Source organism: Symsagittifera roscoffensis, chromosome 9, assembly GCF_963678635.1.
Source record: "Symsagittifera roscoffensis chromosome 9, txSymRosc1.1, whole genome shotgun sequence".
Taxonomy (NCBI): Eukaryota; Metazoa; Xenacoelomorpha; order Acoela; family Convolutidae; genus Symsagittifera; species Symsagittifera roscoffensis.
This window is the reverse complement of record NC_087070.1, coordinates 20657488-20679381: the sequence shown is the minus strand read 5'-3', so window position 1 is coordinate 20679381 and position 21894 is coordinate 20657488. Positions and strand designations below refer to the sequence as shown.

At 36.7% G+C, this 21894-nt stretch overlaps 2 protein-coding genes across 2 annotated transcripts in view; both read left to right on the top strand.

Moving 5' to 3' along the window:
* Positions 1–4434, top strand: part of LOC134854755 (ankyrin repeat, PH and SEC7 domain containing protein secG-like) — a gene marked incomplete at its 3' end in the record, with an annotated part of 29848 nt that extends 25414 nt beyond the window's left edge. Inside the window, exons 4-6 of the mRNA XM_063871113.1 lie at positions 3599–3721; positions 4121–4191; positions 4303–4434. Of these exons, the coding sequence (XP_063727183.1) occupies positions 3599–3721; positions 4121–4191; positions 4303–4434 (326 nt within the window). The remainder of the gene's footprint in view (positions 1–3598; positions 3722–4120; positions 4192–4302) is intronic.
* Positions 4435–4439: 5 nt separating this feature from the next.
* LOC134854071 (uncharacterized) lies at positions 4440–18741 on the top strand. The gene is made up of 11 exons (XM_063870145.1): positions 4440–4445; positions 4752–4890; positions 5433–5559; positions 6760–6880; positions 13875–14042; positions 14593–14751; positions 15832–16050; positions 16529–16678; positions 17076–17288; positions 17546–17842; positions 18389–18741. Exons 2-11 carry the CDS (start codon positions 4755–4757, stop codon positions 18392–18394), a joined length of 1596 nt encoding a protein of 531 aa, XP_063726215.1. The 5' UTR covers positions 4440–4445; positions 4752–4754; the 3' UTR covers positions 18395–18741.
* The last annotated feature ends 3153 nt before the right edge of the window (positions 18742–21894 follow it).

The window sequence follows — 21894 nt, the reverse complement described above, 5'->3', positions numbered from 1 at the left end:
TTCCTCCAAACTTTGCAGTTATTCAGCCAACTCACATTGGCATCGGGCAGCAGTTTTTAGGTGAGAAATTTGGTTTGTATTTTCGGCTGTGGTAGTTTTGGACACTTTTAAGGGAAGCGAACCCGGGTCTTTTCTGTAATACTAAATGATGGAAAAAGAAAATGATTTTTTTTGAAAAATTGGACTGATTTTGTTTACAAATGTGGGGTGATATCACGAGCGATAATACAATCTAGAAAATCGCAAAATTGTAAATAAAACGACAATTGAAGGCGCATTTCAAAAAAAATTTAAGTGCAGAAAACGGCAAAAAAGGGGAAAAACGAGAAAGAGTCAATTTGAAGCTAAATTAAGGAGGTCTGCTTCATTTTTACCAATCTGATAACATTAAAATATAGCATTTTAAATTAACTTTCTCCCAATTTATAACCGAAATAAAACCGAAAAGACCCTTAAGGCTGATAGCCTTTACTTTTCTTCAAAAACAGATATTATATTTATTTAAAAAGCTAGAATGTAGTTTTTGATACACCCTCCAAAGGACCATTTAAAATACCCTATCTCCACATCTCTGTTTTAAATTAGGGACTACTTTGACGATTTTATTTCAAATTGGGATAATAACACGTCTTATATTTTGTTCTTTTAAACCGTAAGCGGCAAACTGAATGTTCCCGAATTGTACTGAGGCAAGAAGCTTGCTCATATTAAAGTGTTTCCACGCTCAAGTGATATCACTTGGTGCTTTACCTAGCTTGTGGGGGATAAATTTCAAAAAAACTTTAGAAAAAATATTCACTGTTTTTTCGATTTTTTCTATAAGATTTTTTAAAGCAAAAAGCTTGCATTCGACATGGAGCAGCAGAAAAGATTTTCAATTCTACGGACCGGCAGGCCCAAAATTTTTGGGACCTGCCAACTATAGTTGTCTATGGAAAAAGTTTTTTGAAGGCTGTGCGCTGTCTATCGTTTTTTGACAATATTTTAAACAAATATGACATCACAGAGCGATAAAAACTAAGTTAAGCATCATCAAAGCCATATTTGGAACCGCAGAACTGTAACATGTATCAAGAGCGCGACATATGTGTTGTGAGAGCACAACATACATGTATGTTCTGAGAGTCCATCTTCGTCATTTGTAAAAACACAATATGTGTAAGTCCAATTGCATTATCAGCTTGTTTTGAAATAGGTTATTATTGCTTTGGTTGGTTTGCCTGGATTACTTGTAAGACTATATTCTATCTTCATTTGTTTTTTGTGAGTTCTGGGAGTTTGAAAATTGTCGATATGACCAAGCTCTGGACTAATTTATTTGCGCTGTGAAGATTTTAATTATCATTCTCAAAGCAAATGCGATTCAATTGTTCGTGGCAAGTTATTCAGCTCTAAAAAACAATTCCAAAATGAATTGAGGCAAACTAATTGCTAGTATGAATTTCGTGTCACAAAAATTTAAACTTACTGTTTCAGATTTTATAAAGTTTCCGTTTTTTTAACCAGTTTACCAACAAATTTTGAATACCAATTAGGCGGCAAACAAAACTTTTAGGGTCTTGTATTGGTATACAAGCAGCCTTGTTGTTCCGACTTTCGATACGAAAGTAACGGAACATTTGTGCTCGGGGTGGGTTTTTTTTCTTCAGACAAATTTCGACTTTTTGACGGAATTTTTATATCATTCGAAAGGTATTGTCTTGAGCTTAAATTTGAAAAGATATTTTACCTGTGATTTTTTTTTCGTAAAATTATGGGGGTTTAAAGATTGCCATTTTGGTCAATTTGGGACAATTAACGCGCGATCTATTTAGCGCTATTAACGCGTAAGCGAGATTTAATCTGTCTTAGAAATCGGTCCAAATTGGTTCAAGGAAGCTTATATGCCATAATTGATTTAATAATAGGGGCAAAACTTATCAATTGTACTTAATATGACGTCTGGGGGATGTTTTTACAAAAAATCTCAAATTAAAAAAAAACATATTTTTTTTACCTTTAAATTTTCACGTTACTTCTGCTCCATAGACCTTAAAAGGCAGTCGGAACATTCAGGGTTTTGCCCTGATACGAGCAGTCTTGTTTATATTTATTGATATTTTTTTCGCATTTTTACCAACATTCGAGTTTGAACATTCAATTCTGATTGCTAAGTTTTCTTTGTCGTAGCATTATTCGTGACGCCATCAATTAGAGGTAAAAATTGTGATTAGCAGTTTCATGGAAAAAACATTTAATATAAAAGTTTATAAAATGTCATTATACTTCAACACTGATGCAAAATTGGAACACGAAATTGATTATATGGTCAATATAATCAATTAGTTTCATGAAAACACAAAAAGTGTTTTTGATGAATTCTCTCTCGGTTACTTTTGCCCAGTCAAAAAGGTCACGTTTTTTCAGATCACGGAATCTAAACAAGCTCAGTGTTATATATAACTCCCGCTTACGAACCCCTCCCTATCCGTTCACGCTCTGCCCCTACCCCAACATATTCCCTCAAGTCACCCATTTACCGCACCCCCACGTTTATCCCCCACACTTACCCCGCCTCTCCCCTTAGATGTGGGGAGGGAGGTATGAACATGGGTGAGGGGACTGTATACGTGGAGGTGAGGGTGAAACTTAACTTGGGTTGGAGGAGAGGGTAATGTGGAAATACTGGGTTAAACAAGGGAAAAAGGTCATTTGCTGAATGGGGCAAAAAATTAAAAATATTTATCAAAAATTTTGAACCGAAAACTTAAAATAAGATAAAGTTTTTCTCGCCAAAGTTAAAGTCATTTTTACTTTATGCCACGTGTATTGCGTCAAAATCATTTGCCAAGATTTTAATACACTGCTTTGTCTTCAAAAATTGTAAGCTAAATTAAAAAAAAAGATTTGCAAATGTTTAAAAGATTAAATTGGGGATTAAGAATAGAAAAAAGGAGTAAAGTTAAAACAGCCTAGAGCTCTACCAAAAATATTATGGTACAAATTATTGTGCGAAATTTGAAACCAAAATGTTTCCCCAAAAATTGGTCATTTTGGCTTTGTTTAAAATTTCCAGAATCACGCGAAAACCTACGAGTTAATGGAGATATATCACAAAAAGTCTGTCAATCAGCTTGATAAAGTTTTAAAATGGTAAAACCTCCAAAAACTGTCGCAAAACTTTTAAATTTTGTTCTCAAGCAAATTTTGTTACCCATATGTGGGGGAGCATTTTGGTTTCAAATTTTGCACTAGAATTTGCACCATAATGCTTATTGTAAAACTCTACGCGACTATAAAAGTCTCGGATCATGTTTGCTTATATATTTTTTCAAAATTATTGGGAAATTTTTGGCTGGGGTGGGGGGGGGGGTATAATGTATGTGGGGTAACTGGGTTTTTACGCACTTTTTAGAAAGTTTTGATGCCATAGAAAATAAAAGCATTACAATCCATTTTCAAATTCTTATTACCAATTTTTCAGAACTTCACAGAGATTGACTAAAAATTGTCAATATAATCGATTATTATCCATTGAATTCTGTAGCGAGTCAAATCTTAATTGATGAACGTAATTTTTCCACCACGATAGTATAAGAAATTCAATCCTGTGTTTCAGACCGCACCCCTTTGCATCGGGCGTTGGTCTCTGGACAGACAGGAGTGGGCAAGACTCTGATCCAAAGTGGGGCTAACATAGAGGCTCAAGACCAGACAAACATGACGCCCCTACACATTGCAGGTAGCTTCTTCCTTTTCATTCCGCTTAGATCTCTTTAACTATATCCCCTTTTGCAAGGGGGCATATTCGTTACTAGGTATAAACTTTTGTGGTTTATTACTTTATAGGGGGATATTCGTTAGTAGTCAAAGAGATCCTTCCGTTTTCAAAACACTTTTCAAAACTTGATACGATTTTTTGTTTGAAAAAATTGGGAATAGAACAATTTTTGGTTGCCTGTCGTCCTAACAAAAAATCTCTGTCGCTTGAATTGAAACGGGGAATTTTAGAAATATTTTTTGGCAAAATTGTGATCTTTTTGCAATCTAAAAAAGAGATAGATATTTTTATTGAAACTTCGTGCTGTGTTGAATTTTCGAAGACGAATGAACTAATCATTCGAGGGGGTTTTTGTTTCAGCTGCCAACGGGGACACAGAATGTGTTCAGATCATGGCCAAAAACGCAGCTGTTATCGAGATGAAAAATCAGGTAAGCTTTGCCAAATATGTTTTTAGTACACAAATTTCTTCGATAATATTTTTCTGAAGAAGAATAAATAACGATGGCAATTTTTCGAATGTTTTTATTTGTTTTTTTTAGGACGGAAGAAGTGCACTGGCTGTTGCTGCTTGTTGCAACCAGATTGATGTGGTGGATGTATTACTAAACCAAAATGCGGATATCAACTCAAGGGATATCCAGGGTCGTACCCCTCTCATGCTAGCTGCACAGGGGGACTGAAGGCAAGTGCGAAAGTGTTTACATTATTGACAAAAATTTATATCACGTAGTCGCTATAGGCAGTAATTGTGGGGTACTCATTTTTCCGCACAATTTTTTGCACCTCAAAGATATTTTAGAAAGCTTTTTCATTCGTATTTCTGATTCTGTGAAAAGCTACTGCTAAAAAATACCAATCCTGGAAAAGTTTCTTGCTAACTATAATATCGTGTAATCTGTAACCTCCTTATCTATAAAGGAACTCAGTGAAAACGAACCATTCAAATATTTTAACTGCTTTCCAAGCAAACCAAAACCTATATTTACAGGAGATGGTTGATTTCCTTCTGGTGCGGGACGCTGACCCCTACTTGACGGATAAGGGGGGCAAGAACTTCGTGCAACTGGCCAATGAGGCGGACCATTCCAACGCAGTAGCCCCACATCTGTCCAAATTTCTCACACACTGTAAGACATCTTAACCCTTTGTTTACTCTACTCGTGTATTCCTGTAGCCGCGTGGGAGGTGATGGTTGATGGGTGGTGGTGGTGGTGGTTGGGGGAGGGGGGAAGGCTAGAAGTGATTTATAATTTCGCTTGAATATAGAAAAACCAACAAATGTATTTACTCGCTTACATCATTCCAAAAAGAAATTATTGAAGATTATCAGGTTTTGTGACCTGTTTCTGTCCCTGGCATTTGAACAAGGGATGGTTTAAATTAAAACATACTACTATCTCTAATATTGTCTTTGAAATGACTATTTGCATCTCATCCCTGATTTATAAGGCAGAAATTGTATGGTTTAAACTAGTAGAACTAGCAAGATATAAAGCAGCAGAAATTGTAAGATTTAAAGCAGCAGAACATTACAAGAGCAAAATCTTTACTACGTACTATGCAACTCTTGGTTTCACTTAGATGATTGAATTTATTTGAATCCATTTTTGTCCTTTTTTCAGTTGACAAAATTACAATTTTTGGTGTCAAATTCAGTATTATGTTTCAGCTTCTCCGTCGCAGCTGGGGAATATGGGGAAAAACCAGCCAGTTGCACTTCGCAAACATAGTGCCACTGCGTCACCCAGCACTTCCAGGGTACCCCTGTCGAACCCGCCTATCAATCCACCTCGCAGGCACGTCTGTTGCTATAAAAATCTACAGATTTACTAATTGCTTAAAAATATATTCAATTTTATAATCTTTAAACTAATTTGTTAAACTATTTTGATATTTGAAACATTGCGGATTACTGATTTTTGATTTTTTTTCTGTATCATAGGCTGCATGTTTTAGAGCTATTTCAAAAATATACCAGAAAGCCATTAACATTATGGTTTTTTTGGCGTATTCAAAACCCGGGTTGACCACCATAGACCGAAAATGCTAATCATACAATTTCATACACTTAGTCTATGGAAAAATGCTAGTCATACAAATTTCATGCATTTTTGCAAAATGAGTTTAATCGAATTTTAAAGGTATTTTATAGTTGTTTTGGTATCGAAATTGGTGTCTCTTTATAAATAAAAGGAAAAAAATGGTATGAAAAAAAAATGCCCCCAAAAATTTTTTATGTTTTTTTTTCAACCGCAAATTGATTTTCGTATTCAAACAAACATTTTTTGAAAAAAAAAAATTGCATGCAAAATTTATTTTTTTGTGTGTATAACGTAGTCCTGGATATACTAATATTGGATTTTTTTTCCTTTTCTCTTCATAACTTTTTTTCAAAAACGCTTAAAACTCCTCTTTCTTTTGTATGACATGTTTTTGAATGCCTTGATCAATGTCTGGTAATTTCAAAATTCAAATTTTAGAAATAATCATCTTTGAAATTTATTGCCAAAATTTAAAAGTTCAATACTTTCCTTATATTGTTTGTCTAAGACCGAAATAACACATATCAGGCTGTTTCCAATGCATTTTCAATGCGAGAAGGCCAAACCGTTGGTTACTACGTTTGAGTAATCAAGGTTTATGTCACTTGTGGTCGGTTACGAACACAACCACAAAATTTTGAGAAATTAAAATGTAAGAAATCAATATTTTTGGTTTATGGAAAAATACTAGTCATACAATTTCCATATATGAAAAAAATACTAATCATAGACCTTTCATGCAATTTTCTGTACGTATGGAATTGCATGAAAAGTGTATGACTAGCATTTTTCCATAAATGGAAATTGTATGACTAGTAATTTTGGTCATCCCGGGAAAATATGTTTCATTTTCATAGAATTTGAAATATAAGTTGTTTCATCAAAACTAACCAAATTGAAAAAAGAATTCAACTGAAGCTTCAGTTCACAACTCACGTCTAGATTTGCTTGTAGACGCAACTCCAAACTAGAGCAGTCCCCCATGAATTTGAGAGGAGGCTCAGGATCTCCATCGCCATCCTCGCCCTCTATGATGATCACAGAACAGAGAAACTCTCAAATCAGCACTGCCTCTGTAAGTATAAAAAGACACAACGTAGACTTTTCTTCTCTCGCTGACTAAGTTTGAATTATTTTTTTCATTGGATCCATGTTCTGAAGCCTAGGAAATACATTTATGCAGAAACAAATTTAACTGAGCCCTTTTCAAAAAAGCTGTCTAGAAAAACAAAATAAAACAAATTTTTCTGATCCTCAGGACTGCGTTATGTACACCAAATATAAACATTTTTGCATAGAAAAAAACTGTTGAGAGTTGAGATCCAAAGCTCGTTCTACACGATTCAAATGAAGATAAAACTTTTTTGGGGCTACTTTGGAAATTAATTTATGACAATATACTCATATTTATGCAGAAAAAACTTCAGAAAAAAAATATAATTTTTTTGCCCTGAATTTGTGAAATTTAATGAATTTGGAATGACTAGCTTTTTCCATTGAATAATTTTCGTTCATGGAGTTGATCGATCACTATTTTAGGTCCATGGCTGTCAACCCGGGTGGCTATTAAGACAAGACAAAAAAAATTGAAGCATGAAAAGTGAACTGTTTGAGTTTCGGCTATGTATGTTTCTTAGAAACACAAGAGAATTTGTGTATAGGGTCGTCTAAAAGTCCCACCAAAAACGTTTGTCGTCTTATCAGCTGTCGTGATTCTTTATGGACACGTGGGATAAAAGTCTAATTGTTCATCAAGTTGCACAGTCTTTCCATTTGGAGATTTTTTGTTAGTGATTTTCTTCTCATAAATTAAAATTCAAAGTTTTATAATACAAATTAAATAAAACAAGTGTTAATAAAACGATGGCTGTTAAATACTGAATTGACTGTATTCTAGTTCGCATAAATAGGAGAGTGAACTAGATGTCAACACATAACAGCTAGAGAGTTCTAGGCTGATTGACAGGCAGGTACCAAACTCACACTTAATTATAGTATGAGAAATCTCAGAGATAAGTAAATAAAGAATAGCAACTAAGATGATTGACAACTGAACATATTGTAGCCCCTGACATTTCTGTATGGATGTAAAATTTAAATACATAGTAATTTATATTTAATATAATAATTAATAACCTTCAACCTGCCGCCTCAGCTAACACAATACAACAAACTTGAGTTTTAGGCTTATGGCCATCCCTCTCCCTGGGTAACGAGTTTTTAAATGAGTTTTAAATAAGGTTCACTTTCCTTCTCCCCCTGGATGTTTTCCTTTTTGTTCCGCCCCCTGGATATTTTCGATCATGACTCCTCCCATTTTATCTACTGGCTTTCTCCTTCTGGTACTCCTTCTGGTTCCCGAGCTTTCACTTTGACTGCCAAATTTGACGTCTTCTTCTTGGCTACTATTCATAAGGCACTCTCTCGCAACTAACGCCGGTCGGTCTTGGCTCCCCTTTCCTTGTTTCTCTTGACCCCCTTTTCCTCGCTTCGCTTTCGTCACTCTAGATTTTGCTTTTGCTCCCGTTCCATGTTCTGCTACTGCTGTACTGCCGCTTGGGCCTTGTCCCGCCGCAATCGCTTCGTGTCTCGCTAACACTTCTATCGGTAATCGTGCAGGGATAATATTTAGTGGCTGGTAATCTTCACTATCCGAACTGTCAGACTGGAAGGTGGCTACCGATACTTTTTGCATAGCCTTTGGCCTCTTTGATTTCGGCCTCTCGACTGCTTCTTTCTTTGCGCTCGATAACATCTCCTTGATTGTAGCCCGCTTCCGTTTCTTGGGAAGGTTGGGTTTTGGCTTTCCTGCCACTGCACTTTTCCTAAGAACAGATCCGTTTTTTAGCTTGATAGTATGTTCGGATTCAGAGATTACATTAGATTTTAAGAGTTTATACCGATTTATGGTCTTGCTGGTGGTACGCTGATACAGGTCGCGTGCACCTCCACTCCCTTGGATGTTAGGGCCAGTGTCTCCACTCCCTTGGGTTTTTGGGGCAACTCCCGATACCTCCGCTGGACACGTGTCTATTTGCTGGTCGCTATCAAGCATGATAGGGGCCCTTCTTAAAGCTGGAGCGTATGTCAAATCGGACCTTTCCTCCCAATTTGAGTGCTGAGGGAATGCAATTTTACTCATCTCAGGATCATTTTCGTCTAAACACAAACATTTTTGTCTTAAGACGTTCTTCCAATTCAAATTTTTCAAACTTGGTTTTTTCGTAAGATTGCGTAAAACGGTGTTGGCCTCCCGGCCGTGGTGAGCTTCAAAAGGTGTTAATTTAGTAGTTGCATTTTTGGAAAATCATAGGGCGCCTAGCGCTTTATCGACCATAGATTCTAGAGACTTATGCTCTTTTTCATTCGCATTAGCTCGATGCCTTCGCTGTTACAGAAGCTTTTAAATTTATTAGATGTAAGCCATGATCCCTGATCAACGTGGATTTTCCGAGGTACTCCATGTTGAGTTATGTATTTATCGAGAAATTTTAAGACTTTATCTGACGTGTTAGTGGTAGTAACCATTGCTGATGGCCACCTTGAGAAACGGTCCGTAGCCACCAAGACATTTTTCTTACTCTCATTTAAGTAGTTTATTGGCCCCCAGAAATCCAACTGTATACATTCATTGGGTTCCCTTGGTTCAGGGACCTTCCCGATGTCTCCCTTGGGTAATAACGATTTTAGGTTCTTACCCGCTTCCGTGCATTGCTGACAGTACGTGGCCTTTGCTGCCAAACTGCGGTACATGTAGGGATACCAGACGTCACGCGCTGCTTCATACATGTTTTTTTACCGTGATGGTAATAATGCATCCGCGACTCAATTGGGACTTGTAATGGCAAAGGAATAACCAGCCGTCCCTCTAACCACACACAATTGTCCCGTAATGACAAATCGTTTGCGTATTGGGCCCAGTACTTCCCAATCGTCAGGAGTTCTTCTTTCAAGTTAATCTTCTTCTCCAATGCTTCTTTAACTCGTACTAAGTTCACATCTGCCGGTAGGTTTGAGGCAACAAATTCCAAATTAAATAGTTCTGGTAACGCTTGGGATTTCTTGATAACCTTGCAATCACGGGGAATGATAGACATAATTTGCTGATTTGGTTTAACGGTAGGAAAAAGCTCGCCTGGGATAGTACTGTATTAATTTTTGAATCCCGTGTATTTTTAGTATTGGCAACAATTTCAGGGTTAATGACAGTTATTTCATCGCTACTCAAAAGGTTTTCATCTAATCTAAGCGGAGAGTTGATCTGAGAGTGTAGTCTATTCGGAGAGTTAGTTTGGGAATCAATTTCAACATTTTCAATTTCAAATACTGGGAAAGAACAATTCGAATCGCTATCCATTTTGTTTAAATTATTTGATATAGGCCAATTTAACCGTCTTCCAAAGGAACAATATATAGAGCACACTGAATGTCCCTCGGATTTCCTTGATTTACGCGTTATGCAAATTGATCGTTTCCTATTGGTCGGTGTCTTCACGCATGACTTTTCGCCCTCAACCGTCGCTGTTTGTAGGCATGTTTTCCGTTCTCGCTTCTGATTGTATGAAAGCTGTCTAGACTGTTTAGAACCAGTTCCTTTAATGTCCTGATGATTTCGTTCACCAAGGGACTTTAAATCATTTGTGAAACCAAGGGTTTTTCTAATTGAAGCGATTTTTGCCACGGTGAACAAATTATCATATTGACTTATCGGTTTAGGGGGTTCGCTAGGATGCCTCGACAAGTAATCCGCTAATCTGATCTTGGCGCCCGGTTTGTGTTCTATTATAAAGTCAAAAGGAATCAGTCTGTCTAGCCAACGTGTCAGTCTTGAAAAGAGTGTTTTGTTTTTCTTGTTATTCCCGTTAAGTAAGGAAATCAGGGCCTTATGGTTCGTGCTAACTGTAAAAGATCTTCCTAAAATGTAGTTTCTGAAATATTCGGCCTCCCATACCACCGCCAGCATTTCAAGCTCGTTAATGGAATATTGTTTCTCGGCTGCGTTTAAGAATCGTGATGCAAAAGAGATAGGGCGCCACCCTTCTGTACCCAATTGCTCTAAAACCGCTCCAAGGCCATTATGACTTGCATTGCAAAAAACTCTAATGTCTTTATGAATATCAAATTGTTTTTATTCAACTATGTTTGCGACCCCCCAATTTAATGTTTTGGAAAGCATTTTCACATTCCGCGGTCCAGTTTTATTCATTTTTCCTGCTGAGAAGTGGCCTTAATGGAGCTGACATCTCCGCTATCGCTGGTAAATATTTATGCAAGCTGTGGATTGAGCCCATAAAGGATTTCAATTGAGTGACTGTTTTAGGAGCCTTTAATGCGTCTATCGGCGATGTTTTGCGTTTAAGCGGCGTAACCCCCGTTTCGGTTATACGATGACCGAGCCACTCGCATTCTCGTTTCGCAAACTTGCATTTTGGTAATTTCAGCGATATGTTTTCGCGATTTAATTTCCTGAGAATATTTTCAACCAAGGAGATATGTTCTACTTCCGTTCCCTTGGTTGTAACCAAAATATCATCAATAAACGCGTTCGCTTGTGGGAATTCCTTCAAAATTGAATCCATTACTCGTTGAAACTCTGCCGGCATGGACGTTAGCCCGTAAAACCCTGTCCGGAATCGGTATGTTCCTGTCGACCGTCCGCCCACCAAAGAAAAGTTACAGTGCACGCTTGTTTCTTCACTAAGTGGTAGTTGCCCATACGCGTATGTTAGATCCATCGTAATAAAATACACCTCCCCTTGTTTTTTCTCGGAAATAAGTTGTTCTATTGTATCTACAAGTTCTTCTATATTTGGCATTTGGTATTTGTTTTTATGAACTTGTTTATTAAGCTCTCGAGATTCCAACGCTAACTTCACGGACCAGTCTTTTTTTACGGTGATGACGATCGGAGAAACAAAATATCGATCCGAACACTCTTTCAACTTTTCTATATGTCCCTGGGTTAATAGCTTATCAATTTCCTTGTCCACCTTTTCTTGGAGCGTTACCGGCACTCTCCGTCCCTTCTGCTGCACTGATAAAAGATTTTTGAAAATTTCTGCTTGAACCTTGTAGTTCCTAATTTTTCCAACGCTAGTAAAAAGTTTTGGAAATAGCTTACTTAAGTATAATTGCCATTGGTCCATCTGCTCATCCTCCGATTTGTCGTGCCCCTCATCGCATGAAATGTCTTCTGTCCCCTGGATGTTCATTACTTCCCCCCTTGGATCTGCTTGCATCAACTGGAGTCCGAGTTTTCCCATCAAATCACGTCCCACGATGGATGGTCTGGTCCCCCCAATGACTCGGACTTCTGCTTTCGTCTTCCAGCCGTTTGATGCTAACTCGAGTTCCATTCTGCCCAACATCTTGATCCGATTGTTGCTGTAATCCCGGAATTCGTCATCGTCGGCGTCATCTTATTTTAAATTAATTCCCGCTCTTCCCACTGTTCTCCTCAAATCATCTAGTGTTAAAATGGATATCGGCGATCCACTGTCGATCCAAATGTTCATCGGGTGTCCATTAATGTATATTTTGAGTTTAATTCCGGCAACTTTCAATAAGGTTTCGTTCTTCCGTCTAATTGCCATAACCATGTAGTCGTCTGAACTTTCTGATGACCAGCTGTGGTGTTCTTGTTTAACGAAACCTACTGAATTTGCCGCAACTTGGGGCCCCACGTCATCCGAGGGGGTTATCTTCTTCCTCGAATAGCTCATCCCCTTGGATTAGTCCAACCGGTTGTCCCCCTCTCGACTGTCGTTTTCCCCGGCGAATCCTCTCAAAATGCCCGACCTTTTTGCAAAAATTGCATGTGACGGCTCTTGCTGGGCATCGTTGTCGGTGTTCTGGGGTGAAGTTCGGTTGATCGCAATAGTAACATCTTCGATCTTGCATTCGTTCTTGTGTTCGTCCTCCTCCACGATTTGGTTATTGGCCCCGTCCCCTTGGCATTCCTCGTCCCCTGGATCCACGAATATAGCTGATTGGTTCCGTTTTGATCTGCAGGGAACCCCTTGGAGATGGATAACTTGTTCCCGTGGAACCGGATGCGACGCTTTTGTAAGTCTTTGCGTACTTGTCTCCTCTTTCATACGACATCGCGATTCTCAATGCTTCCTCCGGGGTCTTAGTTTCCCGACACAGCTCGTTCTGCGCGTCCCTGTTCCTCATGTTGAATATAAATATGTCTCTCACCATTTTCCGCTCCTGGGTGCCCAAATTGCATCTTGCCGCCATTCCGCTAAGTTCTGCATAGAACGATTCTAAGCTTTCACCCTCCTTTTGTTTCCTCGACAACATCTGGTACATCTCGTACGTTTCGTTTCGCTCTTTCTGAAAAAGAGCTACACAGGTATCCAAAAAACGTTGGTATCGTATTGTTTCCATATCTAAATGTGGATGCTGATTATGCAAGGCTCTCTGTCCCTCGTGTCCCAGGCATAGGTACAGATTCGATATCAGTGTACGTTCACCTTCTCCCCTTGGTTTGCCACCAATGTCACCCAGGTCATTAATCTGTACTTCAGTTAATGTCGATGCGAAGTAAAATTCCGACGAGACGAGTCCATGTTTCGCCACCATTGCCCAATGAAATCTTTGTTTCCAGTGTTCCCATAAGAGTTGTGGTTCCGCCTGAGTCGGAGGCCAGAATGCCACAATTCCAAGGGGGTTTTTCCCCCTCCATCCACTGGCTGAGCCATAACAAAGGTAAATAAAACGATGGCTGTTAAATACTGAATTGACTGTATTCTAGTTCGCATAAATAAGAGAGTGAACTAGAGGTCAACACATAACAGCTAGACAGTTCTAGGCTGATTGACAGGCAGGTACCAAACTCACACTTAATTATAGTATGAGAAATCTCAGAGATAAGTAAATAAAGAATAGCAACTAAGATGATTGACAACTAAACATATTGTAGCCCCTGACAATATATTGACACAAAAAAATCACTCTAAAATTTATTTTGTGAGAAAAAATCACTAATCTATAATATTTATATCGTGTTACCTGGTATCTTTATAGATTTTGAATATTAAGCTTATCGATTTAATTTTGATTAGTCCCATAGCAGCAGCAGCTCTTCTGCCGGAATGACCTCCCATCCTAGCCAGTCTCAGAGCCAGCCCCCTGCCAAGCCCACTAGCGAAAAACCATCCTTATACGCATCCAATTGCAGTTCAATCAGAGAAGTCGAACAACAAAACAGCGAAGATGGAGTCGGACATCAGGTAATTTATTAAAATTAAATTTTCATTTCGCCCAAGCATAAAACTTTTCAAACCACTTTTTTAAATGGGAACTGACTCTTCCATTGCCGATCCTTTCGGCGAAAAAAAAAACAATTTTTCATGTTTTCATGTGAAACTACCTTCTGAAATTATCATAACTTTCTTTTTGAAAATCTGCAGCCTCTTTCACACTTTCACAGCTGTTAGTTCCGGGCAGAATTTTTAACAGTTCAGATGATTTTCTGAGTTATTTATTGGTTTGCTCAGATATCAGTAAAATTCGATTGAAAATAAATATAAGCCAAAAATTTACTGCAGGTGAAATTATCTCCAGGAAATTATTTGTGATCAAAATTTACACATTCTATTAATAAGCAAAAGTATTTATAATTAGTTTCATAAATAACAAGTTTAATCTGTTTGTCTTCCTTCCAATCAAAATTGTTTTCAAAAACTTTCATAATCTTTTACGAAATAATTTTGTATTAAATCTTCTCTTGTGTTCATTTTTCTTACTGCTTATTATAATCTCTTTCGTACCTTCCATTAGGTGTCAGCTTCTGCCCTTGCCACTCGTGATAAGGACAAGGACATCTACACTAGACAGTTGGAGGCTAAGAATGCGGAGTTGATGAGGGAACAGCTGGAAATGCAGAAGAAGCTGGAAGTGATGATGAAGGAGCAGAGAAGGGAAAGGGACCAGCAACAGGCAAGTTGCAAAAACATCTTTCTCATTTACAGTTTTCATGATTTTGTCAAAGATAATAAAAAAACTAGGTATCTAAAAATAAAATAAATTTCAAAGTGAAAAATGTGATATGAAAAATTGTTGAAAAAAATGTATCGAGAAAAATTTATGACTTGGAAATAAACTGCAGTATTGAAAAAATTTGGCTCTTTTTCCTTCCCCCCCCCACCTCATTCAAACATGAATTTTTTGGTCTAACGAGTGGTTTTACAAGGTTAATTATGAAGACTAAATATGTTTGTCATGGCCTATTCAGTCTGTATGTCAATTTTCATGACAATCGGACAAACTGAACAGGAACTTCAATTACAAAAAATTGCAGGTGGGGGGGAAAAGGAAAAAGAGCCGAAAATTTTAAAAAATCTTAAAAGCTATATAATCTCGAGGTGCGAATCTAGGAGTTTTCGAGGGGGAGGGGATTTTCAAAAAAAAAATTTGAATTTTTTCTCAAATTTTTTTTTAGGTCGACCAAATTGATTTTCGGAGCTCTCCCAACTTTTTCAAAAAACAGGCCAAAAAAGGCGTTTTTGGGCACATTTTGGAAAATTTCGACCAAAAAATTGCGTTTTGTCGGCGCGCGCTCTCCCCTAGAAGTTAGTATATATTGGCGCCTAAGGCGCCTTAGAAAAATTTGAAGGTCAGTGATCCAGAAGTGGATATCTCAAAATAGTACGAAGGGGCCTTCCCCTAAATCCGCTACTGAAAATATCCGAGCAAAATTGAACTATCAGAGCAATTAGTAGCAGAAAAAAAGTTACAAACTTCAAAACTAAACCAAAAAACATAGAAAATTGCAGAACAAAGATTCCCATTTAGAAATGAAAGCTCCTTCGCAAAAATTTTCAGCCTTGGCTGTACTATAAATTTTCAGTAATTGATACTGATGAAGCGAATTGTTAAACCTACATGTATTTTTTGTTTTTGACTCTTCTGGAAATTAAATGAGACCAAAATTACATGCAGGTCTTAATAATGAAGCACAACATATCGATGAAGTGAAGAACTGACATGCTGATCCTTTCAAAGTGATTGATTCTGTAGATAGTCGGAGGTGAGACAAACGAGAAAGTGAGTCGTCTTGAAGAGACAGTTCGGCAGCTGATGACGTCACTGGACCAACAGCAGCAGCAGAAGAGTCAAAGCAGAGAGACCTCTCTCCCATCTTCTGCCTCTTACAACATGCAGTGCAGTCCCCCCGATACCTTCCAGCCGAAACACATGATTGCACACTCACAGTCGATGGGTCTACTCAGAACAGCTGTAAGTTTCTTGATCCAAGCTCGATTATCCCCACCGTAAATCCACCACGTGTATAAGGCTCTATACTTAGGGTTGCAGAACCAAGATGACAACGATGACATCGATTCCTTAAAATTCGTCCTTTCTTTTTTAATTTTCAGGATTTTTTGAGCAATCTCGAAAATTGATATTTTTTCCTTTGCTTGCCTCTTCTGCATCTTTTTTGAATATCTTTGGTTAATGTTATATTAATGTTCTCTTAAAATATGAATGCACATTAACTGACCATGAGTCCACAGCAGTCGTAAATTTTGTTTTCAGATAAACCGAAAAAGAAAATATAGCTATCTGAGACTTAATCAGAAACATTTAGGCCATTTAGGCAAGTTCAGGTCCAATTCAAGCGACCATTTTTGCCTCAAAAAGCTAATGTCGAAATTGTTTTTGAAAAATATAACTGCTCTATTGAAGTTTTTTTCATTGTCTTTTGTCCATTTAGACTGACCACGGTATGACTTCTGGCTCTTCCACCGAAGCCTCCCCCGAGAAGCGAAGTGGGAATAATGGTGACCAGCAGATGCCACCGCCTCCTCCCCCTCAACTGTTATCGAGTACACAACACAGTGGATTCCAAAACTACTTCAACATGGTAACATATTCCGTTTTCACTATAACTTCATACCTTAAGGATTGCTTTCAACACATTGTCAATTTCATTTTTATGTCAAGCAAAATCTGCTCTTCATAGCATTCTTGTTCTAGTTGACACTGCAAAAATAAATCCAACTTCGTACAAAAGCAACAATTAAATGTCTTTAAAAGCAGGATAATCACAGCATGGTTTTCTGGAAAAAAAACAGGGAAAAACTAAAAGTTTCGACAGCAAACTATATTACAATCGTCAATGGCCGATAAAAATCGATACTAGGAAAAAGTTAAGATGTTTTTGCACTTGGCTCAGCGTATTAATTATATAAGAAGCAAGAAAAATAAGGGAGAAAATAATATTTTCTTGAAACTGGTGATCCCCGTTAATCCAATTTCAGAGCTCCGTAGGATTGCCAGTAGACAGAGGAGGAGCACTCGACAGACAGCGCAACAGCCAGTCCTCCGACTCTGGCTACTCGGCTGCCGGAATATCCCCCACCTCTTCCACCCGTGGGGGGATAACTGCCGCTAGAAATCTCCTCTCACAACCCCACTTGAATCAGATGACAAACAGAGAAATGAGGGCAGAGCTGGAGACGGCAACACAATGTGTACGTATTTGGAGAACAACGGATTCAAATTCAAAAAACGGATTCAATTTTTTTGCAATTAAAATTGTGAAACTTGTACCATCATGACAATTTTAGAAACACTTCGGAGTTGTAAACACTTTTTGGTTTACATATTTTTATGATTTTGGTTTTTACATTTGGTTTTTACATATTTTATATGATTTTTCTTCAAATTATTGCACGAATTTAGAATTACACGAAATGCGTTGCTCGAAAATGTTATTGAATAATTTTAGTTGAAGGAACTCACTCATCAACAGAGCAAAATGCAACAGGCGTTGGACGTGCAGGCACGTGCAATCAGCTCAGTCAGTGCAACTGTTCAAGCATTGCACGAAGCCCTGCACAGACCACAATCAACAAATGGTCACGTGACCTGCATTGCCCATCTCCCCTCCTCGGGTCAACATCCACCCCACACGCCACCCGTGTTGCCGCCACTCAGCAGCGCCAGTTTGGGGAGTCCGCAGCAGGTTCAGTCGAGCCAATCTGGAAGAAAATTAACGAATCGGGTTTCGATGTTTGAAAAACATGTAAGTTATAAGAGTGTTTGAACAAAATAAACACTAAATGAATTGTTTTTCCGACAACGGGAAGCAACGATGGAACTTCGGTGTGCTTTTGACTGGGTTCTTTTCGCGCAATCAGAAAAGAAGCCAGATGTGGTAGAGTTGTATATATCAATACAAAAACCATTTCGTGATTACAGCTGCAAATAAAAATTTCGAGCCAAAAAAATTTGAATGCTGAAAAAATCGTAAAGTGGTGTCTGAGTATTTCCGCATTTCTTATACTAATTTAAGCAGAAGTGATGATATCAGTTGATGTTTCTCTTTACGCAATTACAAAAAAAACAGATAAACATCATTTTTGCGTTAAAAAAAATCCAGAGAACATTTCAATAATTCTTAAGTATGTGCTTCACCTTATCCCACCAAAACACATTACCATAAGAAACTGGGCAGAACGAAATTTCGATGCATACGAAATTTCGATGCAAAGAGAACTATGTTTGAAGAGCTCAATAGCTAATGTTTTTCGGTCGGTAGTTCGATATAAATAAGTTTGTTCTGTTTCAGGTCTAAAGATGTTCGACAATCAAAAAGAATGATGCCAGTCAGTCGAAGGAATTACAACATTAAGTTACAAATCTCATTGTGTGCTGCCATTTCGTCTGAGAGTTTGGGAAATTGAGGAGGTTTAGTGAAACTTAGTTTAGAGTTCAGTTTATTTACTTCTAATAGAACCTTTTTTTAGTAGAAAACTTCATATCATTTACAAAATAGCTCTGTTAAATGTTAAATCAAATTTAGATATCACCCAAATAAATTCGCCATAATAATGTTTAAAATTATTCTGAATTATATATTTTATTGATTGAATATTCATGTTTCCATTTTTTTGTTCCAAAATTGATTTCTCGGCTCACTGTGTTTTTTTCTTATTTAGTCATAATAATCTACTCTTCTTCTATATTGCACCGTTTTGACAAGGATAGGCGCGAAAGATATGACCAATCGTTAATGACTTACATGATACGACTGCAGTCTACTCAAAATATAGGGTACCGCGACAACTCGCAACACAAGACAATTCGCAAAATTTAATGAAAGCGACACCTCGCAAATTTTTGAAGCTAATTAGAAACTTCGTATTCTCGGTTTAACTGGCTCTAAATATCGTATAAAGTCCTACCTTTTGTTGGAAAGCTCGCAACACGTTGACGCAACTGCGGCGGTGAGTATATTGCGAGTTGTCTTTTGATGCGAGTTGACTTTTATTGCGAGTTGTCTTTTCTTGCGAGTTGTCGCATTACGAAAATATAGCATCAAGTTGATAACTTTCACCTCATAAAAACAAATATGCTCCTTTAAAAACCAGAGGGGTGAACTTTCACTTTGCTGGTTCTGATTTTGTGAAATGGAGAGCTAATCAGATTCGAGAGGTGGTGGTAACCAAACACTTTCACTTTCTGATTCTACATGGTCCCAGAAAAAAGAAATCCCATAAATTATTTGACCTGGAATACTGAAAATAAGCAGTTAAAAATATATTTAAAAGATATCAGATAAACCAATCAGGAAACCCTTTAAAAGATATCAGATAAACCAATCAGGAGGTTGAGACAAAAATGTTTCACTTGGAGCAGTTTTTGTGAATAGTTTCTTTGAAAGTTAACTTCTAGTCCGAGCCAAATTAATTGTTTATGTTAACAACAACAACAAAACAAAATCTTATGTTACGAGGCATAGAAATTGCAACTTTTTGGTTTGAACGAGCAAACAAACAAATTTTGTTTCCACGCTTCTTTCGTTTTCTCTGCAACTAACTGAGAGATAGGATTGCAATTTTGAAACATGCTAGGTTGAACATTCGAAAGGATTTATCGGGTCAAAGTTTCGGATATCTTTTTTGAAGGCGTAAATCAATCAGCATATCATAACTACTTTCAGAGGTGTTCATGCTTTTACAATAACCTTACAAAGAACAAAAAGAATTTGAACGCATGAGCTCAAATTCATTCATTGGAAAGACGATGAGCTTGACTTAGAAAGCCGCAGAAAAATGACAGACAAAAAAATGAAAAAATTACTCGGTCCGGCGTCAAAAATGTCCACATTGTTTTAGTGTCTATATCTTCAAATTATATTCAACCGGATTTTGACGCCGGATTAATTTACTTTTTTCAATTTTTTTGTCTTTCGTTTTTCCGCGAATTTGAAACAACCTCCCAACGAAACATTTTGCATTGAAATCTTTGTGTTGAAATTGCTTTTTTTGTGTTGTTTGCAAGACTGTTTCCACAGTAACAACATCTTGGAAAAAAATTATGATATATTAGCTAGTTTAGTTCTCTAAAACACGGTCAAATTTTCAATCAAAGATTTTAAATAGTTGATGAGAGAGAATAAGAAAAATGCCAAGAAAAGTTTCGGTAAGTTGCACGTTCAAATCACAATTTTGGAAACTCATTGTCCCATGATTGTACCATTTTTCCATTTTGGTTCTTTAAGATGAATTTAGTGCATTTTTCCAAAAAAATTCCCATCATAGAAAATCATAGAATATGGAACTAATTCTCATCATAAATTTTTATGGTATTGAAAATCTGATTTTGCAATTGTAACACTTTTTTGTGATAAAAATTTTATCATACAATCACTTTTATGGATTTTATTGAAAAACGCTTGTCATGCAATCCTCATAGAAGAAAATCGTATTATAAGTACTTTCTAAACAAAACTTTATATTTAAAAACTAACTTGAATTGGTTTAAAACTCAAAAATTACTAATAAGTGGCAGTTTTTGTTATATGAGAGCAAAATTGGCATCAGAAAAAATTTTTCAGATGGAAAAAAACATTCATCGTACATTGTCTGCAGAACGTTGTATGATAAGCATTTGTTCATCAAAATTTTTCTCTCGAAAATTATATAAATTAGTTTGAACGCAAGCAACACAATATATTGGCAGTTTTGGTTACATGAGAGCCAATAAGGCGACAAAAAAAATCTGGATAAAATTTTTTTCTCATACATATTTCACATATGAAATTTTTAAATATATCTTCATACAAAAAAATTGCTTTATTGAGATACAATTCTCCAAATCCATTTTTTGTTTGCAAAGTCGCCTCTATGCTAAAAAATTTTTTCGAAAATGGATTTTCCGCAAAAAAGATTTCCGGCAAAAATTAACTTTAATTTACAGTGTTGAACATCAACAACTGCTTTTAATCTTTGGGTTTTCTTTTGATAGAAATCAATCTTTTTTGCGTTTTTGGGCAAAAAACAAAAATTTGAATTAAAGTTTATTGCATTTTGCCTAGAAAAACTGCCTATCATTAAACTTCATAGACTATGAAATAAAACTCAACATTCAATTTCATAGTATTAAACACTTGCTTTTGCGATTGTGATAGAGTGTTTTATCAAATAACTTTTGAACTCTGTAGAAAAAGCTTATCATACAATTTTCATGATTCTCTAAATTCTTTTAGAAATCAAATTTTTTTTTCAATAATTATCTTTTATTGGCTTACATCTCAAACATTACTAATAAGTGGCAGTTTTAGTTACATGAGATCAATTTTGCCATCAAAATTATTTTTTAGAGAAATCAAGTTCTCATCATTCAGATTAGTATATAACAATGATATGATATGAATTATTTTCGCCAGAAAAAAATCAATTCTGAGATTTTAAAAATTTATGCCGTTTTTGATCGCAAACTCATTTCTGTGAACAAATAAACGTTTTACAAAAAAAAACACTTTTGGACGCCAAACGTGAATTTTGTGTCTATAACGTACTCCAAATTGAAGTGTTCATCCGAGAATAAAAAAAAATAAAGAAGGGTGTTATTGTAAAAAATTGTATTAAAAAAAAGCTCAAACCACACAGGCGTTTTTCTTAACCGCCGAAATTTTCAAAGTAAAAACTGTCTAGTCGTATACATAAAGTTACAATTACTTAGAGTTTAATTTATAACTCTGAGCTAAAGTAATAACAAAAATTTACAGTGCTAATATCAACAAACGCTTCTTCACATTTTTTTTTGTTTTCTGATGATAAAAATCTTTGA